Below are 19,815 nucleotides of genomic sequence, written 5' to 3'. Positions count from 1 at the left end.
TCTCGAGTTTATCCAAATCTTGTTTCTCTGCAGCATCAATATTTTCAAGTTGCTTTTTGATCGCGCGTTCCACAGTTCTCTGTAGTTCCTCGCCGTGCCTAGTGACATCTGATTTCAATTTGAGGCTGTTTTTTGGCAGTTCCAAAATGTCTTTTTCTATCTTTTGGATGATATTTTTCAATTCTGGAGCAATAACACCTTTTAAAAATTCTATTTCATTGTAAATGGTTTTCTCCTTAACAGCATATACTTCGTTTATCTTACTCAGCTCGTGTTCAGCGTGGACCTTGGATACGATACAATCACTGCAGATGGGAATGTTGCACTGCTGACAGTGAATTTCACATCTCTGTTTGGAATGAGTAAAACAATATGGCTGCGGGAAAAATTTATATTTCATAGAATACTTGATTACTTCGTGATTTTGAGAAGGCAAAGATATTACATGCTGCCCAGCACATGCAGTACATAGATTGAATTTGCACGTGTTGCAGATGAGTTCAGCCTTGTTCGGACAAAGAAAGCAAGGAATCAAAACCTGTGCAGTGCTTACTTCGTCAGCTTTCGACAATTTAGGAACGTGCTCCATGGTACTCCACAATCCTTGGTTGTCTAAAATGAAAATCAATAGTTTGAATTTGGTATATTTATATAGCATACGAGATACAAAGTTAATTATTTTGAATACAGTATGATAAATCCAGTGTCACATTTCAGGAATTCTGTCTTCTATTTGTCGTTCCTTTCATTTTGTACATTTAAATTGTTCTTTTCTGTTAATCAAGACTTTTTTAAACTAAGAAAATATAGAGATAAGCTTTAAAACTGTGATAATTAACTATATGTTCAGAGAAAATTTAATCTTTATTTTACAAGTATTCCTAAGATAAAGCCCTGGAGCCTAATTCAATCTATACTTGTATTTTGAGAGTGAGAGCGCCGTAAGAACATCCGCAAAACAAAATACATGTAGAAGTACGTATAAAATCTTAAATGCATGATACAATTGTCTCGATATGTTATTTTTTCAATTTGTTAGTACGTTCTGCTTAAGGCTAACTTCGTTTGAGATGGAATTGAATCTAAGTTGTGTGTTGTTCTCATCACAGTCTTTGTTTTAGATGATGCCTAACAGGTGACCCTCGCTACTACACACTAATTTCAGATTTCTTGTATGTAACTCACAATACGCACTGTATTGCATATTAATTGTAATCAATTTAAGTATTCTTTACGTATATGTTTTATTTAACTAAAATAGAGTAATAGTAAACGTCAATGGATATATTTTCTACATTTGGGAAAACAAACAGGAATTTTCTTCACAAGTATTTCTTTGAAGAATTTTCCGATAAAAGCATGCAACGGATGTTAAAAAACATAGGTAATCAGAGATTACAGAGCTCACCTCAACGAATGTTGTCTTTAAGTAAGGCAGGGTCACACAACTACCCAACAGAGAGTGTACATCCAAAAATGCAAATTTTTTGCAATTTTGATCTGATACTTTTGAATAGACCTATTTATAAACCTCAAGCTAGTTAACATAATTAAAATCCAGCATCTGAAGCAAGTTTGAGAGTTTTCACCCCCTTGATGCAATCATTTGTGCAAGTTTGGTTTATATAAGCCTTATAGTTTCTTTGTAATAGACCTGCACCGATAACTTTTACCAGGTCCATTATCTGGAAAATGTGTGTCAAATTCAGCATCCGAATAAGTCCATTAGATGTATCCTAAGATGTATCATCCATGAAGATTTGCACAACATAGGGCTCATAGTTACTTGGAAATGAAACCTGCATAAAAATTTACAATCTTCACATCCCTAGAATGCATCCCTAGATGTATCATCCATGCAAGTTTTGTCATTAAAGAGCTTATAGTTACTTGGAAATGAATCCTGCAACTTCGTTGAGGTGAGCTAATGAACTAGACATTTTTTCTGTCTGTTTGCTCCTTTATGTCATATAATTTTCTCAATGTCCTAAAAAGGATTACTGTATAAAAAGTCATTAAATAAATTATCTAATTGATACAGCTTTACACAGATAATATTTTAGGATTTTGAAAATTCTCATGTCAAATTTGGAGGTATTCCAATAACACCTGAATAAAAGTTTAAAGAAAAATAATATTTGAAGACGTGTGCATAAACTTGTCCGAACACAATTACGAGATGGACAAGCCAAGGACAATCATTTACAGTGAGCTTATTAGTGAACTATATTCGAAAAACGTCATCTTGAATTGATACCTCTTCAGACTTGTGTGAATACCGTTAAAAAATGATAAACATCGAACCATATCGGGTATGGTACTATGATATGCTAGATTAAAATCGCCGTACATCAATGTGTTTTTTTCTTGTTACTCTATGTATCAATTAAACTTATAATGAACATACCTTTCTTGTGACTTTGGTCAACTCCTCAAAAGCATGGGACTTAGTTTTGTTTGATAACAGTTCGTGTTTGAGTGGCTATGCGCAGTAATAAAAGGCGGGGTCACCGGAAGGTCATTTGATTAATCTTCAGTGTTGTGTTCATTTTAAGTCAGTCTTTTAAAGAGTATGGTACATTGTATTATATTTTTGTAATTATTTTAAACATAATTTTCTGTTAATGAAGTAACTCTTGTTGTCTAGATTTTGTTAAATCATTTGTCATGCATACTATAGTAATACATTTATATATTTAGCATACTTACTTCTCCTCTCCGTGCCCCGGAGGACGCATGCCATGAGACATGAATATACTTAGCATGCAACCTATTAAAAACAGTACGTGTATGTACTACACAAGTTTTAAAATACTTTTCTGAACATCAAGACTAGTACATTTGTAACAATTATTTTTCTAATCATGATAGATCATTCGAATTGACTGTTTGCTATGATAAAGCTATTGATTGGCCGTTTCTTGGTGAGTAAGTGTTTGATTCAAGTTCTATATATGTGTACGGTGCCGGGGTTGTCGTGATTAGAAAGAAGAACATAAATCTAGGGTCGTCTGTCTTAATAATGAGGCAGCATGATCTTCTGCTCTTTGCACTAGTTTCCTTTCAGTTCTGCTTTTGCTCTGTTGTTTACATTCCCAACATCTGAAGTAATTCTTTGTAAAAACCATTACATGTACCATCAGTATGGTACTAACATGATTTTGTTCATGATCGTTCTATTTCTGTAATGGATGTAGATTCAGAACTAACTCTTTGATCTGAATGCATTCGTTTTAGAAGGCCAAAGTGGCGAAAAAAAGTTGTTGATATCACACTTGCCAATTACTAGTATATTTCAGAGAAACAGATTTTCAATTTAAAAAAAAAAAGGCGTAAACATGAAAATTTTGGGTTTGTTTTTTATTTGTGATAATATTCCGTGACTGTTTTCATTATATCTATTAAAAAGTCACATATGTTACATCTGATAATGGATATCTTATTTATAAATACGTATCAGTTGAATTTTTACAATTTCAACTCACACTACTTATATGCTGATTATACTTACCAATTATTTTTGCAGAAACAAAGATGATACATTTTCCAAGTGTTAGTATTTTATTTCTGTTTTCATGCATCAGAAATGTGATAACATCAGGTAATAAAAAATTCTAAATTTCATGATCCAGAACTATATGTAATTCATTTAATAAAAAAAACAGTGCGAGATAATGTTTTCTTTTTCAGACCAGACTTTTGCTCTCTGTGATGGTCAAAGAGGTTTTATCGGCTGTGCAAATGGAACCAAGATCCAGATTTTATCAGCTAACTACGGACGACTAGACGAAAACATATGTCCTACTGGTAGCAAAAAACACATACGTGTCGTTCAAAGATGTCTGAAATTAAGACAAAATGGAACTGCAATGGGTACAAGACATGTCACCTTCACGCTGCTAAACAGGACTTTGGAGACCCTTGTCCTACTTTCTCTAAATATTTGGAGGTCAAATACCGCTGTATCAAGAATCTTAAAAACAATTCAAAAGGTACATGTACTTTTTGGTTATTTTTAATTTCCTGATAGCTGTTTAATAACTATTCTTCGGTAAATGTTGAAAAAGTCACTGTAGGTGGTGTTTAACAAGGATTATAATTTATAAATGCAAATCTTTATATCTGTTTATCTTATGAATAAAAATTGATAGGTTCTCTCAGCATGAGTTTTTACTCACCTTATGATGGGCATGCAAAATACTTTTCAAAAAGTTTATTTGATTAAAAGATATAACACACAACTTTTTTAACATATAAAGAATTTAACTACAAATGTAAAAAATGACAAAATTGCCATTGATTAACTTTCGAGATAAGGTGTCCTTGTTCCAGGTAATGTTAAGTACGAGATGGTATATATATTCAACTATTTCTCTACCAGAAACCTTTGTTGTGATTTAAAGAAATATTCCGTACGTCAAAACATTGAGTCACGGTTTCTGGGAAATGAAATATTTAAAAAAAAGTTCTTAATCATTACTTTGGTATCCTGTGTTGGATTATTCAATCACTATACATGTTGTATCTCAGGCCGCTGGTCACTGTTGAACACCAACGAATGAAAATAAGATTATTAATAAGCTCCGCCCAATCTATAATGTAAGCGGTCCAACATCTCACTCGGCGGTCAAACATTGATTTTTTATGCCCGCTCAGCAAAACATTAAAAATGTTAGACTTTTTGCGTATAGATTTGTATAGGAACACGTTTTTAAAGGTAAAACAAATGACATTAATGAGCAGGTAGAATTTATTTCCAGAATCTCCACCCCACTTTTCAGCATATTGTTTACAAAGGTAATTTGTCAATTTAGCTTATTTCTTTCTAGTAATGAAGGAAATCGTAAACAATCATGAAAGAAACATAATAGTAGTAATATACTAACGGATACTCTTTTTAAATATTGCAGCTAAATATATTGCATTTAATGCATACATTACCAAAAGGCTAGAATTTCATGGTAGCCCCGTTAATGTTGTTTACGATGGTTTATACTTCAACCATGGCAATGCATACAATAATCACACGGGACTGTTCACAGCGCCATCTGACGGACTGTATGTGTTTACTTGGTCAAGTGTTGTGGCACCCAAAAAGATGTTTGACGCGGAAATTCTTGTCAATGGACAAAGACAGGGACTCGGAAATTGTTTCAATAGACAAGGTGAAGGATATGAAAACTGTTCAAATACAGTTCCACTACTCTTGAAAATTGGGGACATCATAAACATTCGCACCACAGCTGCAGACTATCTTCATGAAATATGGTCTAGTTTTAAGGGATGGAAAGTATAAAAAAAAATAATGTTAAAGAAATAAAGGAGATTGTAGCAGGATACCATTTCTTTCCTCGATTTTAAATAAACAAGTTGTGTTTTTAAAACACCAGTCTGATGCCCCCATACGACAGCTTAATTTTTACGAAGATATTATAAATAGTTTCTCAAATATAAGATAAACTCCAAAACAAGATCAAAAGATCAAATTTGTCGTTACCCAAAGAAAGGACTGGTTTCAATGAATATACATGTGAAATATGAAAGCCCAACCCCCCGAATCATTAAAAAAATGGTCAAGGTTAATGTTTATAAAAAAAATGGATCCTTAGGTTAAGGTCAAAATTAATGGTAGCTAAGGAAAGCCCTTGCCATAACGTCTTAACTATACAGTTGACTGCAGCCCAGTGCTTATTATCATTTAGTTTATTTGGTTCAGTGGTTTTATTTTTGTCTTCAACTTTCACCAAATAGATCTGAATAGAAAATTGGAAATGGTGGATTTACATGTTCCATACCTATACAGGTACTACAAAATACACGTACAGTGTGAATGTACAACTGTAGTACTCACTTGATTCATAACTTTGTTCAGTACACATTGAGAATTTTATAATTTTAAATTTGTAAGTTCGCCCGAGCAAAAGACTCAAGTGAGGTCATCTGATTAAAGTTTGTCCGTTGTTGTCTTAAACTTTTCACATTTTATCATCTTCTTTAAAGCTAAAATTATCCGAACTTTACAAAGAGCATCCTTAGGTGAAGGGGTGTCAAAGAAGTAAAGCCACGAAGGTGCATAATCGGCCTATACTTAAAAATGAGGTGTCATGCCCTCCCAAGGAGAACTATTTAAGGGTAAACCAGAAGTCTCTGTCGAAACAGTAGCTCTACTGGTTTGTACTTATAACAAAGGAAGAGAAAAGAAGCCATTGCCATCAGACAAAATCTGTAGGAGGAGTAACGTTTTAAAGAAATATCACAGAAATTTCTATTTTTAGTAACCATGGCAACATCGTTCATCGAAATAAAAAACATCATGCACTAAATTATGTATCTTAGTGTAATCTACTTGTGTGCCAAGTTATATTGAAATCAGACCAAAACTGTAGGAGGAGTAGCTTTTATAAATTTCTATTTTTAGTAACCATTGCAACAACGCTCATCGAAATCAAAAACCGATGCACTAAATTATGTATCGTATCTTAGTGTAGTCTACTCGTGTGCCAAGTTATATTGAAATCAGACCAAAACTGTAGGAAGAGAAGCATTTTAAAGGAAGTTCACCGAAGTTTGTAATTTTAGTAACCATGGCAACACCGTTCTTCTAAATCAAAATCCAATGCACTAAATTATGTATCTTAGTGTAGTCTACTTGTGTGACAAATTCTATTGAGATCAGACCAAAACTGTACGAGGAGTACGGGACCGTAGCATCGATTTTGAAAGTGGGGGGGGGCAGCAACAGAGTGGGGGAGAGCAAAGCCCCCCCCCCTGTTGCTACGTCCCTGGAGTAGTGTTTTAAATGAATTTCACAGAAAATTCTAATTTTAGTAACTATGGCAACACCGTTCATCAAAATCAAAAACCGATGCAAAAAATTTTGTATCTTAGTGTAGTCTACTTGTGTGTAAGATTTTATTGAGATCAGACCAAAACTCTATGAGGAGTAGCTTTTAAATAAATTTCACAGAAATTTCGATTTTTAATAACCATGGCAACATCGTTCATCGAAATCAAAAACCGATGCACTGAATTATGTATCTTAGTGTAGTCTACTTGTGTGCCAAGTTATATTGAAATCAGCCAAAAACTGTGGCAGGAGTAGCATTTTGAAAAATTGTTTACAGACAGACGGACAGACAAACAGGCGGACGACGGACACCTTACTATCGCATAGCCTCTTCTGGTCTCTGACCAGTAGAGCTAAAAAATAACAGCATCTTTATGAAATCTTCTCAAAAACTACTGGACAGAAAAGTGCAAGTTTATGTGAAAGCTACTGCTAGTACATGTACAGCATATCAGATCATGACCCGCGGTGTATGGTGGGACCTCAATGGACGATCAAAATATATGGTGGAAATGAAAAAACTTGATAGAGAAAAGTAACTCAAGCTCAAAACTCCATTGAAATAGCATTAATCAGGAGCAAAGCAAACGTGTACACCTTAAAAAAGTCAGAGGTGAGGCTAAGTGCCATGAAGGAGTAAACTTTCGTTGTCGACACTTTTCAACGAAAGAGAATGTTTTTTTTTTCTCTCCGTATTGTTTCCAAATTTTTTTTCTGTGATTTTTAGCTCTACTGGTCAGAGACCAGAAGAGCTTATGCGATAGTAATTCGTCCGGCGTCCGTCCGTCTGTCTGTCTGTAAACAATTTTTCAAAATGCTACTCCTCCTTCAGGTTTGGTCTCATTTCAGTATAACTTGGCGCACACGTAGACTACACTAAGATACATAATTCTGTGTATCGATTTTTGATTTCGATGAACGGTGTTATCGTGGTTACTAAAAATAGAAATTTCTGTGAAATACTTTCAAAATGCTAATCCTCCTACAGTTTTGGTCTGATTTCAATATAACTTTTCACACAAATAGGCTAATTCTCTATATCGATTTTTGATTTCGATGAACGGTGTTGCCGTGGTTACTAAAAATAGAAATTTCTGTGAAATACTTTCAAAATGCTCCTCCTACAGTTTTGGTCTGATTTCAATATAACTTGGCACACAAGTAGACTATAATAAGATACATAATTCTGTGTATTGATTTTTGATTTCGATGAATGATGTTGGCATGGTTACTATAATTGAAAATACTCTAAAAGTTTATTAATAGCTACTCCTACAGCTGTAGTCTTATTGCAGTATCTTGCCACAAAAAGAGCTCCATCTAGAATCATTTTTCTATTCATTGCTGTTGTAAAGTTTCAAGTCCCAAATGGTACTTTTGTCTTCATTTGTTATAAGTACAAACCAGTAGAGCTTCACACTCGACAGAGACTTCTGCTTTTTTGTTTTCTAGACTGCGCTGATGCTGGCTTATTGGTAAGGAATATAAGATACTCTTTCTCATATTTAATAAGTTAATAGACTATAGTATTTAATAAAACATAAAATATCGATTCGATTTGGTTTAAGTTTTCCATTACTCAAGGCACGAGTAAAAAATATAGCAAAATACTCGTATTTGTATCCAGACTACAAATATACTCGATTGTTTACAACACTAGTATCTGTTTGCGGAATTAACAATAATTAATTAGTTAGAAAAATTAAAAACTATCCACCTTCTGATGCTGCCTGTATTATTGATCCAGGAACAGGATCATTATCAATGATAAGTATAATCAGGCTGCTATATCTGAAATAACTATAACATATAATCAATACCCGGGTGGTTGTATGGCTGTCATAGAACATATGACAGATAGGTAATTCTGTGTGATACAAAGAACTTTATTAATGATGATCTTTGTAATTCTGATGTCTGCTTACAATATTGAAAATAGGCTTCCATATTGATTCCAAGCAAGATTACAATCAATCTGCCTTTTCCCTGGTATACGACATTTAGTTTTTACATCAGGAATGATGATATCATTGGAATCTTTGCACCTGTGGGTCATTTTTACATTTTAGATCAGTTCTCCTCTGCCTTATTTAGAACACTTGTCAGTGGTCTGGTGGAGTTCAAGTAACGATACTAAGCCCGGGTCCCTGGCCGCGTTTTCCACGAATTCTTTGAGGGAGATTTTCTGGTCGGCGTTTTTGTCCATCCTCTGGAACACTTCGTCTATCTCCTCTTGTAAGGTCTTCTGTTTACCAGCGTCCCTCGTATTGCCAGTTACTTTATGAATAGCCTGGAATCAGAATAAGGTAGATGTTTTTGAAACCAACAACCCGTTTTTAACCCCCTCAGATTATCGGAATCTGGTGATGTAAATGCTAGTGTCTTTGTTACTTTTTGTGGCTTTGAAAGAAAGAGAAATTAAAATATTTAGGCCTATATGTTTTTAAAAATTATCAAATACAAATGATTATTGCAAGAACAGTTTAAAACACACATTATTTTTACCAGAAAGTTCTTAATGGAAACCTTATAGGAGGGCTGTCTTTTACTTACTGAGATAATATCCTTCATTTCATCCTTAGAAATAAACCCGTCCTCATGAATATCGTATACCCTGAAAGCCCATTTCAGCTTCTGTTCTATTGTTCCTCGAAGTGTGGCGTTTAACCCACACACAAACTCTTTGAAATCAATGTGCCCATCACCATTTTGATCAAACGCATGAAAAACGTGTCTGGCAAACTTGGATGCATCTCCATTAGGGAAAAATCCTTCGTACATCTTCTCAAATTCGTGCAGCTTTACATAACCTTTTGGGAAGTCATTCATGAAATCTTTGTACCATTGTTGCAGCTCTTGTTCTGAGAACTCGGTTTGTTTACTAAGTTCCTCGATTGTTCCTGGCTGCAGTTTGCTGTTGTTTTTACCCATCTTCGAAACGCGGAATACCTTTCTGAAAAATGGTCCAATATCAATCTAATTATCCATATCACAGACCTAACCTGTCATTGATCTGTGGATGTTTTACGTTCTTTTACTCTATACTGTTATATACATGCATATACGGTAATAGTGAGAATGGGTTTTAAAATGGACTGAACTCCTCGAACATAACAATCAATCTATTCATAAAAAAATTAATTCTTATTGGGAAACAGAGCAGACATTTAAATCACAAAAAATATTTCCCAAAGTGCAATGCTTGGATTAAATGTTCTAGATTAGTGTAAACAGATATATAAGCCTTGATTTATTGGCCCTTATAAAAAATATTAAATAAACAATTTTGATTAAAAGTTTTCTGATAAAAAATATTTTATGATCAATACCTTTATAATTATGATGCATGGAAATGTTGTTGAGTCTAAATAATATACTGAGAGTTTGTAAATATGGCTGTTTGCACAAGTCACATAAACAATTTTAAGGCGCAAATTAATACCTTTGTGTTTGAAACTCCCTCTTTTCAACCAATCAACTTCAAAATAATTCATATATCAATGAAAACCTTCATGCATATCTTCATACTTCATAAAAGGTGAAGATAACGAACACAGATTGATCTCGAAAATGATCTACATGTATTAAAAAAAATACAAATATAGAAAAAGGGACACCAAACACGTCCCCTGGAAATCCAGAGGTGGGATCAGGTGCCTAGTACGAGTAAACATCCCATGTCGACCAGTAATATCCGCCGTTAACTCTATATACTGATCAGGTCCACGGAACTTTCCGTTGTCAAATTCAGTATAAAAACTTAGGCATAGCAATTGCTTTGAATTAATTTTTTTTATAAACCGATGCAGAAAAAAATATATCAATTTGAATTATTTGATTAAAATAATTAATATAATTCAATGGTAGATGTTTTAGCTATATGATAAAGGAGTTATTGAACTTAAATTGGTGAATGTTGGCACTTGCTGGCTTTACAAATACTCGTGCATTTGCATAGCCAACTCGTTCAAGTCAGCAAGTTCAGTAACACTGAAATATCGAATTGAAGGCCACAAAAGTGTTTTCATCTTCTTATGTAGAAGTTTTAAAATAAATCCTGCTTCATATAATTTAAAAAACAGGACAGCTTATAGAGGAGGCTATCGGAATTCCAACTTGGTCACCGAAGACTACTGTACACTGACTGTACATATATATTATCGTTGTGGAACTCTAGCATCCATCAATTTTGAAAACATCAACCTCAGAAAAATTATGTGTACAATCAGAGTGGTTTTTAACAAAATAATTTTGCTAATGACCAATCAAAAGATGTGAAGAAATTTTTGAGGCCGACACATATTTTGGGTTTCCCATAGCAAAACATGGACAATCCATTCTTTATATAAAATTGAAGGGAGACCATCCCTTTTCCGCAACTCCTCTTGATCCTCTGTATAAAATTTAATGATACTTTCACAGATTTTTTATAACATAATGCCAATGTACACATCCTATGTTACTTTTTGATCTGACACTCATTTTGGGTCTATAGACTTGCTATTATAATCATGTGGGAGGCGGGGATATCATTTAATGAGCTCAGTGCTCTCAGCTTAACAAAAGTTAACCGAGTCGCGAAGTAAGAAGTTGATCCTTACGTCGTGGGTTCGAATCCCACTATTATGGACGTAGAAACCGGTCCATTGGATGAGACCGTGTAAACCAAGGTCTCATGTCGCAGTAAGCGCTGGCACGAAAAAAAAGATCCCTCACTGATCAACGAATCTGAGTGCCGAGTATAGGTATAGGAACCTGAGTGCCGAGGATAGGTATATGATTTGCAGCTCTCCGCAGGCAAGTGGTGGTGTCTGGGTGAAAAATTCTCAAGGGACGTTAAATAACAGACAATCTGAAACAAACATGTTTTAAAAATATGAAATGCTTTTTGTTCTATGTGAGCTGGCGAGACAAGACACAGTAATTATTCATAAAATATATGTTTATTCGGCAATTAAGGGCCCTCAGGTGACAAATAAAATTTCTATTTCAACATCAAGAGGCTTTAAGCATTAGACACTTGTTTCCGTAATAATTTTTTCACCGGTCTATATGTACATGAAATAACAACCAAACAGTTTAAAATTGCAAGTACATTTTATTTTAATTCATGATATCTAATCAAAAGAAGGAGCAATAATACACCCATCCAAAGACAGGCCTGTACAAAAGGAAACATTATATGTTGATACTTTCACGAAGTCCAGTAAGGATGGTTCTCTTGCTGTAAATGGTTATGTTTTATAAACGTATATATATATATAGTGTGTTCTGGTTATAAATAAATATTTTATCTGGATCACACGGATATCACAAAAGCAATTCAAACATCTTTTCTTAAAACAAGTTAATTAAACCACTGCGAATACACTGTACACTATTCTTGGATTTTTGTTACATGGATGCTGGTGATGGTGGCAGATATTGCATGGTGGTTGTTGCCTAATCCTCATCCATCCTAAGAGTGAACTGCAAAAAGTTTTGTTTGTTGGATGATACTTTCAGAAAATCCAGTAATAAGGATTTTTTGTTGCTGCAAATGTTTCTCTAACTGAAGCTAAATTGTTGCTCTGCATGGTTACAAATAAAGTTTTCATCTGTATATTACACCGATATCACTGGAAAATTTCAAATACAGTACACGGTATTTTCTTTGGATTTCTCTGACTTGGCTGTAGTGATTTGGTGGCTGCCTACTGCTCGGTGAACATTGGATTGTCCACGACGATCTTCTCATCCTTCTCCAAACCACACACTGCATACAGACCTGGGCACTCCAACACAGTAACAATCCTCGGATTGTCATAAATAGACGAAGTTTGGGAAATGACTGATACAGGATCACATTCTTCAGTGGATAACTCCTCCTCCTTCATCATTTTCTTTGTCCACACTTGGAAGTGGTATTGTTGAGCACTGCTAGCCGCTTCAGAGTTATCTGGTTTCTCTGATTCATGATCTGCATTGGTGAATCCGGACATTTTGCATCCAAGGAATGCGGCCACGCTACAACATATCAGAATGCCAGCAAATATAAAAATGTTCTTTGTTGACAAACCGAACGACTGAATTGGCTCTCTCAATTGATGATCGTGATAGGTTGTGCTGTGCGGAAGTGGTGCACATATGCAGAAGGGCAAGGCAAATATAAAACTCAATGCGATATTTCCTTTCATATTACAACTTTCCTCCTTTTTATCTCCAAGAATAACAAATAGGTAAACGTCACAATAAGTGCATTGTGAAGTTAACAAATTGTGACGTCATGATCAATGTAACGTGAGGCTTTGATTGTGACGTCATGAAATATACAAAAAACTAAATATTTTACTTTTTTGTTGCTGTTTTTGGGTTTGCGAGGCAAGACATAATTCATATACTAGTATATAAAATATGTGGAGATAGCAAACAGTATTCAATATCAAAAGTCTATAAAACAGTACAAAATAGGAGCAGAGCAAACACGGACCTTCAAAACATCAGAGGTGGGATCAGGTGCCATGGAGGAGTGAACATCCCCTGCTGACCGGTCACACTCGCTCCTTGCCATGATCGGGAAATAACGAGAAAATCCGGCTGGCCTGTCACACTCGCTCCTTGCCATGATCGGGAAATAACGAGAAAATCCGGCTGGCCGGTCACACTCGCTCCTTGCCATGATCGGGAAATAACGGGAAAATCCGTAGTCAGTCCAGTGTGCAAGTAAAGGACTAACAATAAATATGAAAAACGTCTGTCAGCATGAGCATGACTCAATGATAAATTGTATTTGCTGACAAGTTCTTTGTATCGACCAAAGAACTTACGAAACGGTGAAATGAGACTGCTGATATTCTTGCTTCATAAACTTGTTTGTCAAGACTTTACTTCGTTTTAGAAATTGTACAAGTGTAAGCAGGTGATGAAGGTACATTGCTGCATGAGTAAGGGAAGTTAATTGAAAAGTTTAAGTCTTCACATTTTTAGATTACCATTAGCGTCTTTTTCAAGTATAATATCCAAATATGACTATCGTATCAACATATGATCGACGACGTTTTATCAACTAACAATGGCTATTTCCACTCTTACATCTAAATGTCGAGTTGAAGGCCACAGCAAGTGTTTTCTTCTTTTCAAGTATAAGATTTTTGACAAATTCTGCTTCATATGAATACGAAAATAGATTTGCTAAAAACGGGGCGCGAGTGGTACCCATACCTAGATTTACATATCAATGATATCAAAACGCCCGGACCCGGTTGTATCAACATTTAATGAATGATTAAAGCTTCATTAAACTGTTTATTTTTAATGTTACATTAAATTCCGTTGTATCAAAGTTTTAATGAACGAATCGGTGCATTAAACCGTCATTAAATTCCTCAATTTTAATGAAGGTATTAAGGGGGCTTCATTAAGTGGTCATTAAGTGGTCATTAAGTATGGCGGCCTACTTTATGTTTTGCCCGCTTGGCAGAAGGAGAAGAATCGGTGCCTTTTGTGAGCCTTTTTCACTGCACATTCTGGACGAGGAAATTCGGAAATGATACCGTTTTAAAAAGAAAATAATGGACGGTCTGTCGAACCTTCAATATAGACAATAAGACATTCGGAATGACATATACATCACCTACCTTGTAAACAAAATTATAGGTATAAAGATGCTTCTTTAAATCAAATCAGAATAGAAATCCCAAATGTGATCCCAGTGAATCCAAAATACGTTCATGTTTATTTGTAAACTAAGTGACGTCATTTCTTTCGTCATCATCTATGAGGTGGTTAGGTCTTTGTAACAAAGTAAACAGTAAAAAATTAATACAGCTCCTATTTTTCGGTTTTCGGGTATCAATAAAATCATGCGTATGAATAATATATTAGAGATTTTATTCTATACTGTATTAGAACCCCCCCTCCTCTTTTCCCACACACGCACGCACTTTTCAGCCTGCCATCACGAAATATTTGCACAGATTGTCAATTTTGGCATGTTAACATTTTCTTGCATGAAAAGTAATTTTTTTTTAAAAACTTTTACTCACTTTTGCCACAAGTCTGATACTTCTATCACAAGTACATGTAACAACGAATAAAAAAAATCCCTTCAGAGATATTTTAACGGTTTATTATTTTTTTTATTCATTGCTAAAGTCAAGATGTTATAAATTATTCATTGCTTTGAGAAAGATATATTTTGAGTTGAATAAAAGCTAGAGCCTGTAACCTTCTTTACATATATCTTTAAAATACGAATATATGCCTTTATCAGTGTTATTTTTTTTAAACCATGCCTACCAACCTAACATTTTATAAATCTTTAATAGTCTTTATTATACCCCCCGCTTGAAAAGCGGGAGGGTATATAGTAATCGTTAATTCCGTCCGTCTGTACGTCTGTCCGTCCGTCTGTCCGTCCGTCCTTCCGTCTGTCCGTCCGTCCGTCTGTTACGCTTTGGGGTACCCATCTCTTATCCGCAACTCCTCTCATACCACTGAAGGAAATTTGATGCAACTTTCACAGAATCTTTATTACATATTGCTATTGTGCACCTCCTATTTTACTTTTTGATCCGACACATATTTTGGGTTTCCCGGCCACAGGAAAACATGGACTTTTTCACCAGTTATAACCATATGGGAGGCGGGGGGTATCATTTAGTGAGCTCATCGCTCACAGTACCTCTAGTTTTTCTTAGAAATCATAATTGAAAGATTCAGTTACATTGTAGTAAATGATGTCTCATCAAGCTATTATTAAATAAACATATTTTAAGTTATCTAAAAATTAACCTGTGTCTGCATCTAGAAAATTGTCGGAAAGACACTAATAAATTAAGGCAAAAAAACTGCAAAACATAATTACATGACATTGTACAATACATGTATGAAATCTTTTTCGCAAAAGGGTAAATGTGATTCCATTTTGCGCCGTGATACTCTCCCGTATTTTATGCTTTACTTAATTGTTTGTATTGAACATTCTTCGTGACTTTTCTATTAATGAAATTGATACTTTCTTCTATTCGTATTGTTGGAAATAAGTTGAATTTTGCTAGAACCCCCTCCCATTATTATGATTATATCTACATGTACATTCGTTGAATGAGTTTCATTGTTTGTTTGAGTGAATTTTATTAATGAATTTATAAGAATAGAACAACAAAGGAGTAAATGAAGAGAAAAAAATGAAAGTGAAATGTAACTAGAGGTACTGTGAGCAATGAGCTCACTAAATGATACCCCCCGCCTCCCATAATGTCGATGTGTTGCTTTATATTGTTTTACGGTAATGTGTAAAGAGGAATAACTCGTCCCGTCAAATGTTATCCAGAAGCTTCTATTATGTGACGTCATAGGTAAACAAAAAATGGCAATGTCCATGTTTTGCTCTGGAAAACCTAAAATACGTGTCGAATAAAAAAGTAAAATAGGAGGTGCACAATGGCAATATGTAATGAAGATTCTGTGAAAGTTTCATTCAATTTCACTCAGTAGTATAAGAGGAGTTGCGGATAAGAGAAAAAGCGTAACAGACGGACGGACGGACGGACGTACAGACGGACGGACGGACGGAAATCCCGATCACTATATACCCTCCCGCTTTTCAAGCGGAGGGTATAATAAGCACGAATATTGAATACATAAATAGGGAAAAGATGTGTCGACCCCAGATTTTAAAGAGAAAAAATGGAAGGAGTGGGAGCCCCCCCCCCCCTGCCGTAATACCATTTAATAGACAAGCAGACGGAATAAGAATGAAAGCGAAATACACAGACTTTTGGTTGTATTACCCTGCCATACCCCCCCCCCTCCCCCCGCTACATGTACACATGTATTTATGATATCGATTTTTCTCTACATAAGTTCGGTTAACAGTTGAATTTCGCTAGCATTAATTTTCTTTCCCTGATTTCTGATTACATTTAAACTGAATTCCGTCAGTAATTCTAGTGCAGTTTTTGATGAAATGGTGTTTTTAGCCGGGCTCATTGCTCGTAGAGCAATGCCCGGCTATTGCGACGGTGAGCAACAGGAAATGCTGCTTCTTCACCGCTAAATTGAGTTTACGAGTAAAAATATAGTACGTACGCCCAGCCGCTGTTGAGAAAACAAAATCCATTCAAACACCTTAAGAAATAGTAAATCGAATATTTTTATCAAAATATTAAATTGTTTAATATTTTTCCTGGCTCCTTTGACTAATATTTTACAAAGCAATTCAAAAGGTGCGAAAGGTTTTCACCAGGTATCCCTGTCTGCGTCATATTCTATAAATAAAGGTTGTACTATCAGGCTAACACATCATTAATGACTTGATGCAAAACTCTCCGCTGAGGACACATCAGTGCATAGTCGTTTGACCTTAATTAATCTTGCTGCATCGGTGTTCTGTTTGTATATAAAACCCCGAAACGACACATGTGATAAATATTTTACGCTGTTAATTTCTAGCTATATTTTATTTAATTTTTTAAACTTTTTAATACTATACGTGCCATTGATATATTTTTGTGTGTAACATATCCTCTAAACGTCTGAACTTGATTTTAAACTGTCACCACGGTCTTTGTTCATTACCCTGTAAATGAGCCCGGCTTTCAGTACTTCTGAGTACTTTGATTTTTAATGTTAGGCCTATATCCTTCAAGACACTCACATACTTCGTTAAATGACATAATTTTTTTTTTTTTTAATTTTCACGTCATAATTAAAATGATTTCTATTTGGTTGATTTAAAAAAAAAATTATTATTTAGAGCTTATTTATTATAGGTATTTTGTAAACAAAGGAAACGCCCACGGATACGCCCCCGGAAGTATTAATTCATTGCATTGTGGGATATTCCCCTAATGTTAATAAATCTTTAATGAATTCTTAAATATTTAATGCTTCATTAAGTAATAAGGCTCTAATAAAGGTTTTGTACAACACACTTTAATGACTTTATTAACTAATGTATCATTAAGAATTTAGTGAATCATTAGGCTTAATAATTCATTAAATTTAATGAACTGTTGATACAACCGGGTCCCGGACTTTAAATTATCGTGGGGAATGGTTGTGTATAAAGTTGGAAATTCATAAGTTTACCAACTGTTGATTTTGGTAAAATCTGGTGATTTCAATTTTTCCAAAAGTTCCTTGGAATTTCTAAGTATCCACATCTGAGACTGATTCACACCACTTCTGGAATATATTGTCGCACAATATTTTGGAAGTTTCTATTCTATTTCTATATGTAAGGGATAGAATTTAAAAAAGAAAAACCTATAGTACATTATTTAACAAAAGCAAAGCACACACCCTGTATCGTAATACTACGTTGGTATCGCCACATTGTATCTTTTGCAGGCAACAATCGCAGAATCTCCTCACTCACTGCCACTATGCAATTTTTTTTTTTTGCTTTTGGTTTAAGTTTCTCTCGAGAGATTTTCACTCATATGTTATAAATTTTGACTTAAATTTGGCTCTTAGGACCTTTGCGGATTGGGGGGTCTTTTTCATGCCAGCAACTCGGGACCTCGGTTTATATACGGCCTCATCCGAAGGACCGGTCTCCATGTCCCACAGTAGGATTCGAACCTGCGACGTAAGGATCAGCTCCTTACTTCGTGACTCTAGAGCAGAAGTACGCTCTTCCCACTGCGTCATGCGGACGACAGCATTTGTTGAAAGTAATATTCTAAATATCGATATTTCTTACATAAATTACATATGTTATTATACTTACTAAATGAAATTAGCATGGAGATAACGACCAGTAATCAAGCACGAAAGTCTATTGAAGCAATACAGCATTGGAGCAAAAGAAACCTCTAAAACATCAGAGGTAGGATCAGGTACCATGGAGGAGTAAGCATCCCCTGTCGACCGATCACTCCCACCGTGTTCTTCTTGTGGTGATCGAGCTCTACTGATTGAGCGACCGTGTTTGTAATCATTTAGAGATCACTAAAACTACACGTTTTCTTTGCCAAATGCAAAAAATCTTAATGATTGGACTGAAAAGGATTATGATTATATGTATTAAGGCCACCAAGAATTTGCTTCAAATTCATAATTTAACTGAAAGCAAAATGTGCATTGGCATTTACTGTGCTTATTTACGCCCAAGAAATCAATTACTAGTATATAAAATAACTAAACATGCAGATGTACTAAAAGATAGAACATCCTTTAATAAAAATTCCCATTGGTTATTATACAAAGTGAGAATATGAAAAAAAAAAATCTGTGCTTTTTTGCATGCTGTTCAGTGAGTCCTGTTGCTGACAGAAGTTTCTTCCCCGTGAACAATGGATTACAAATAACAATTTCTTCATCCTCTTCCATACCAAACATTCCACAAAGGCCTGGACATTCAAGCACAAGATCAGCATTTTTAGAAACAGATGTTCTGGGGACGGCAGTTACAGAGTGGGTACTCCGAGGCGATGCCTTCTCCTCTTCTATCATTTTCTCTGCCCATCGCTGGAAGTGGTGCCGCTGAGCACTAAGACCAGGAACTCTATATCCATTTATGAATCCTGCAACTTCCCTCCGATATATCTCCATGCTGCAAAATGCCACAATACCACCAATTACGATCATATCCTTTGTAAACAGTATGTCCGACCGAGTTTGATCCGCCAACAGAGAGACAATGGTGGAAAGTCTAAGAAGAACAGATGCACTCCTACTCAACGGGACTTCATTTGAAGTTCCATTTCCAGTATATCCTACCATGATTTCAGATTAATCTATGGCATGCCAAATTCACAAAAATGAGCAAATCATAGTTTCACAATCGATAAACTAGGTTTATCGGTTGTAAACAATAGTTTACGGACTGTAAACTATAGTTAACAACGTTAATCTATATTTTACATCTGTAAACCATAGTTAACGCGATAATCTATGTTTCACAACCGTAAACTACACTTATCACCGAAAACAATCATTTGCGATCAAAACATAGATTATCTGATAAATACAGTTTCACG

At 35.0% G+C, this 19,815-nt stretch overlaps 2 protein-coding genes and 1 pseudogene across 2 annotated transcripts in view; 2 read left to right on the top strand and 1 right to left on the bottom strand.

Moving 5' to 3' along the window:
• The window catches only part of LOC134230381 (serine/threonine-protein kinase NIM1-like), an 85,872-nt gene that overhangs the window by 24,586 nt on the left and 41,471 nt on the right, over nucleotides 1–19,815 (top strand). The window lies entirely within an intron of this gene.
• LOC134230389 (uncharacterized) lies at nucleotides 3,675–5,296 on the top strand (annotated as a pseudogene).
• On the bottom strand, nucleotides 8,696–10,023 carry LOC134230365 (neurocalcin homolog). The gene is made up of 2 exons (XM_062712124.1): nucleotides 9,401–10,023; nucleotides 8,696–9,137 (listed from the first exon to the last, which is right to left on the bottom strand). Exons 1-2 carry the CDS (start codon nucleotides 9,776–9,778, stop codon nucleotides 8,934–8,936), a joined length of 582 nt encoding a protein of 193 aa, XP_062568108.1. The 5' UTR covers nucleotides 9,779–10,023; the 3' UTR covers nucleotides 8,696–8,933.

This window comes from Saccostrea cucullata, unplaced genomic scaffold, assembly GCF_032062105.1.
Source record: "Saccostrea cucullata isolate Sc308-1 unplaced genomic scaffold, CSIRO_AGI_Scuc_v1 ctg315, whole genome shotgun sequence".
NCBI lineage: Eukaryota > Metazoa > Mollusca > Bivalvia > Ostreida > Ostreidae > Saccostrea > Saccostrea cuccullata.
This window is presented reverse-complemented; position numbering and strand designations above follow the sequence as displayed.

Excerpts from the sequence above, each read along its gene's own strand:
- LOC134230365 (XM_062712124.1), bottom strand. The coding sequence starts at position 9,778 with ATGGGTAAAAACAACAGCAAACTGCAGCCAGGAACAATCGAGGAACTT. Across the intron at positions 9,138-9,400 it reads AAATGAAGGATATTATCTCA|GCTATTCATAAAGTAACTGG; the intron begins GTAAGTAAAAGA and ends TTCTGATTCCAG.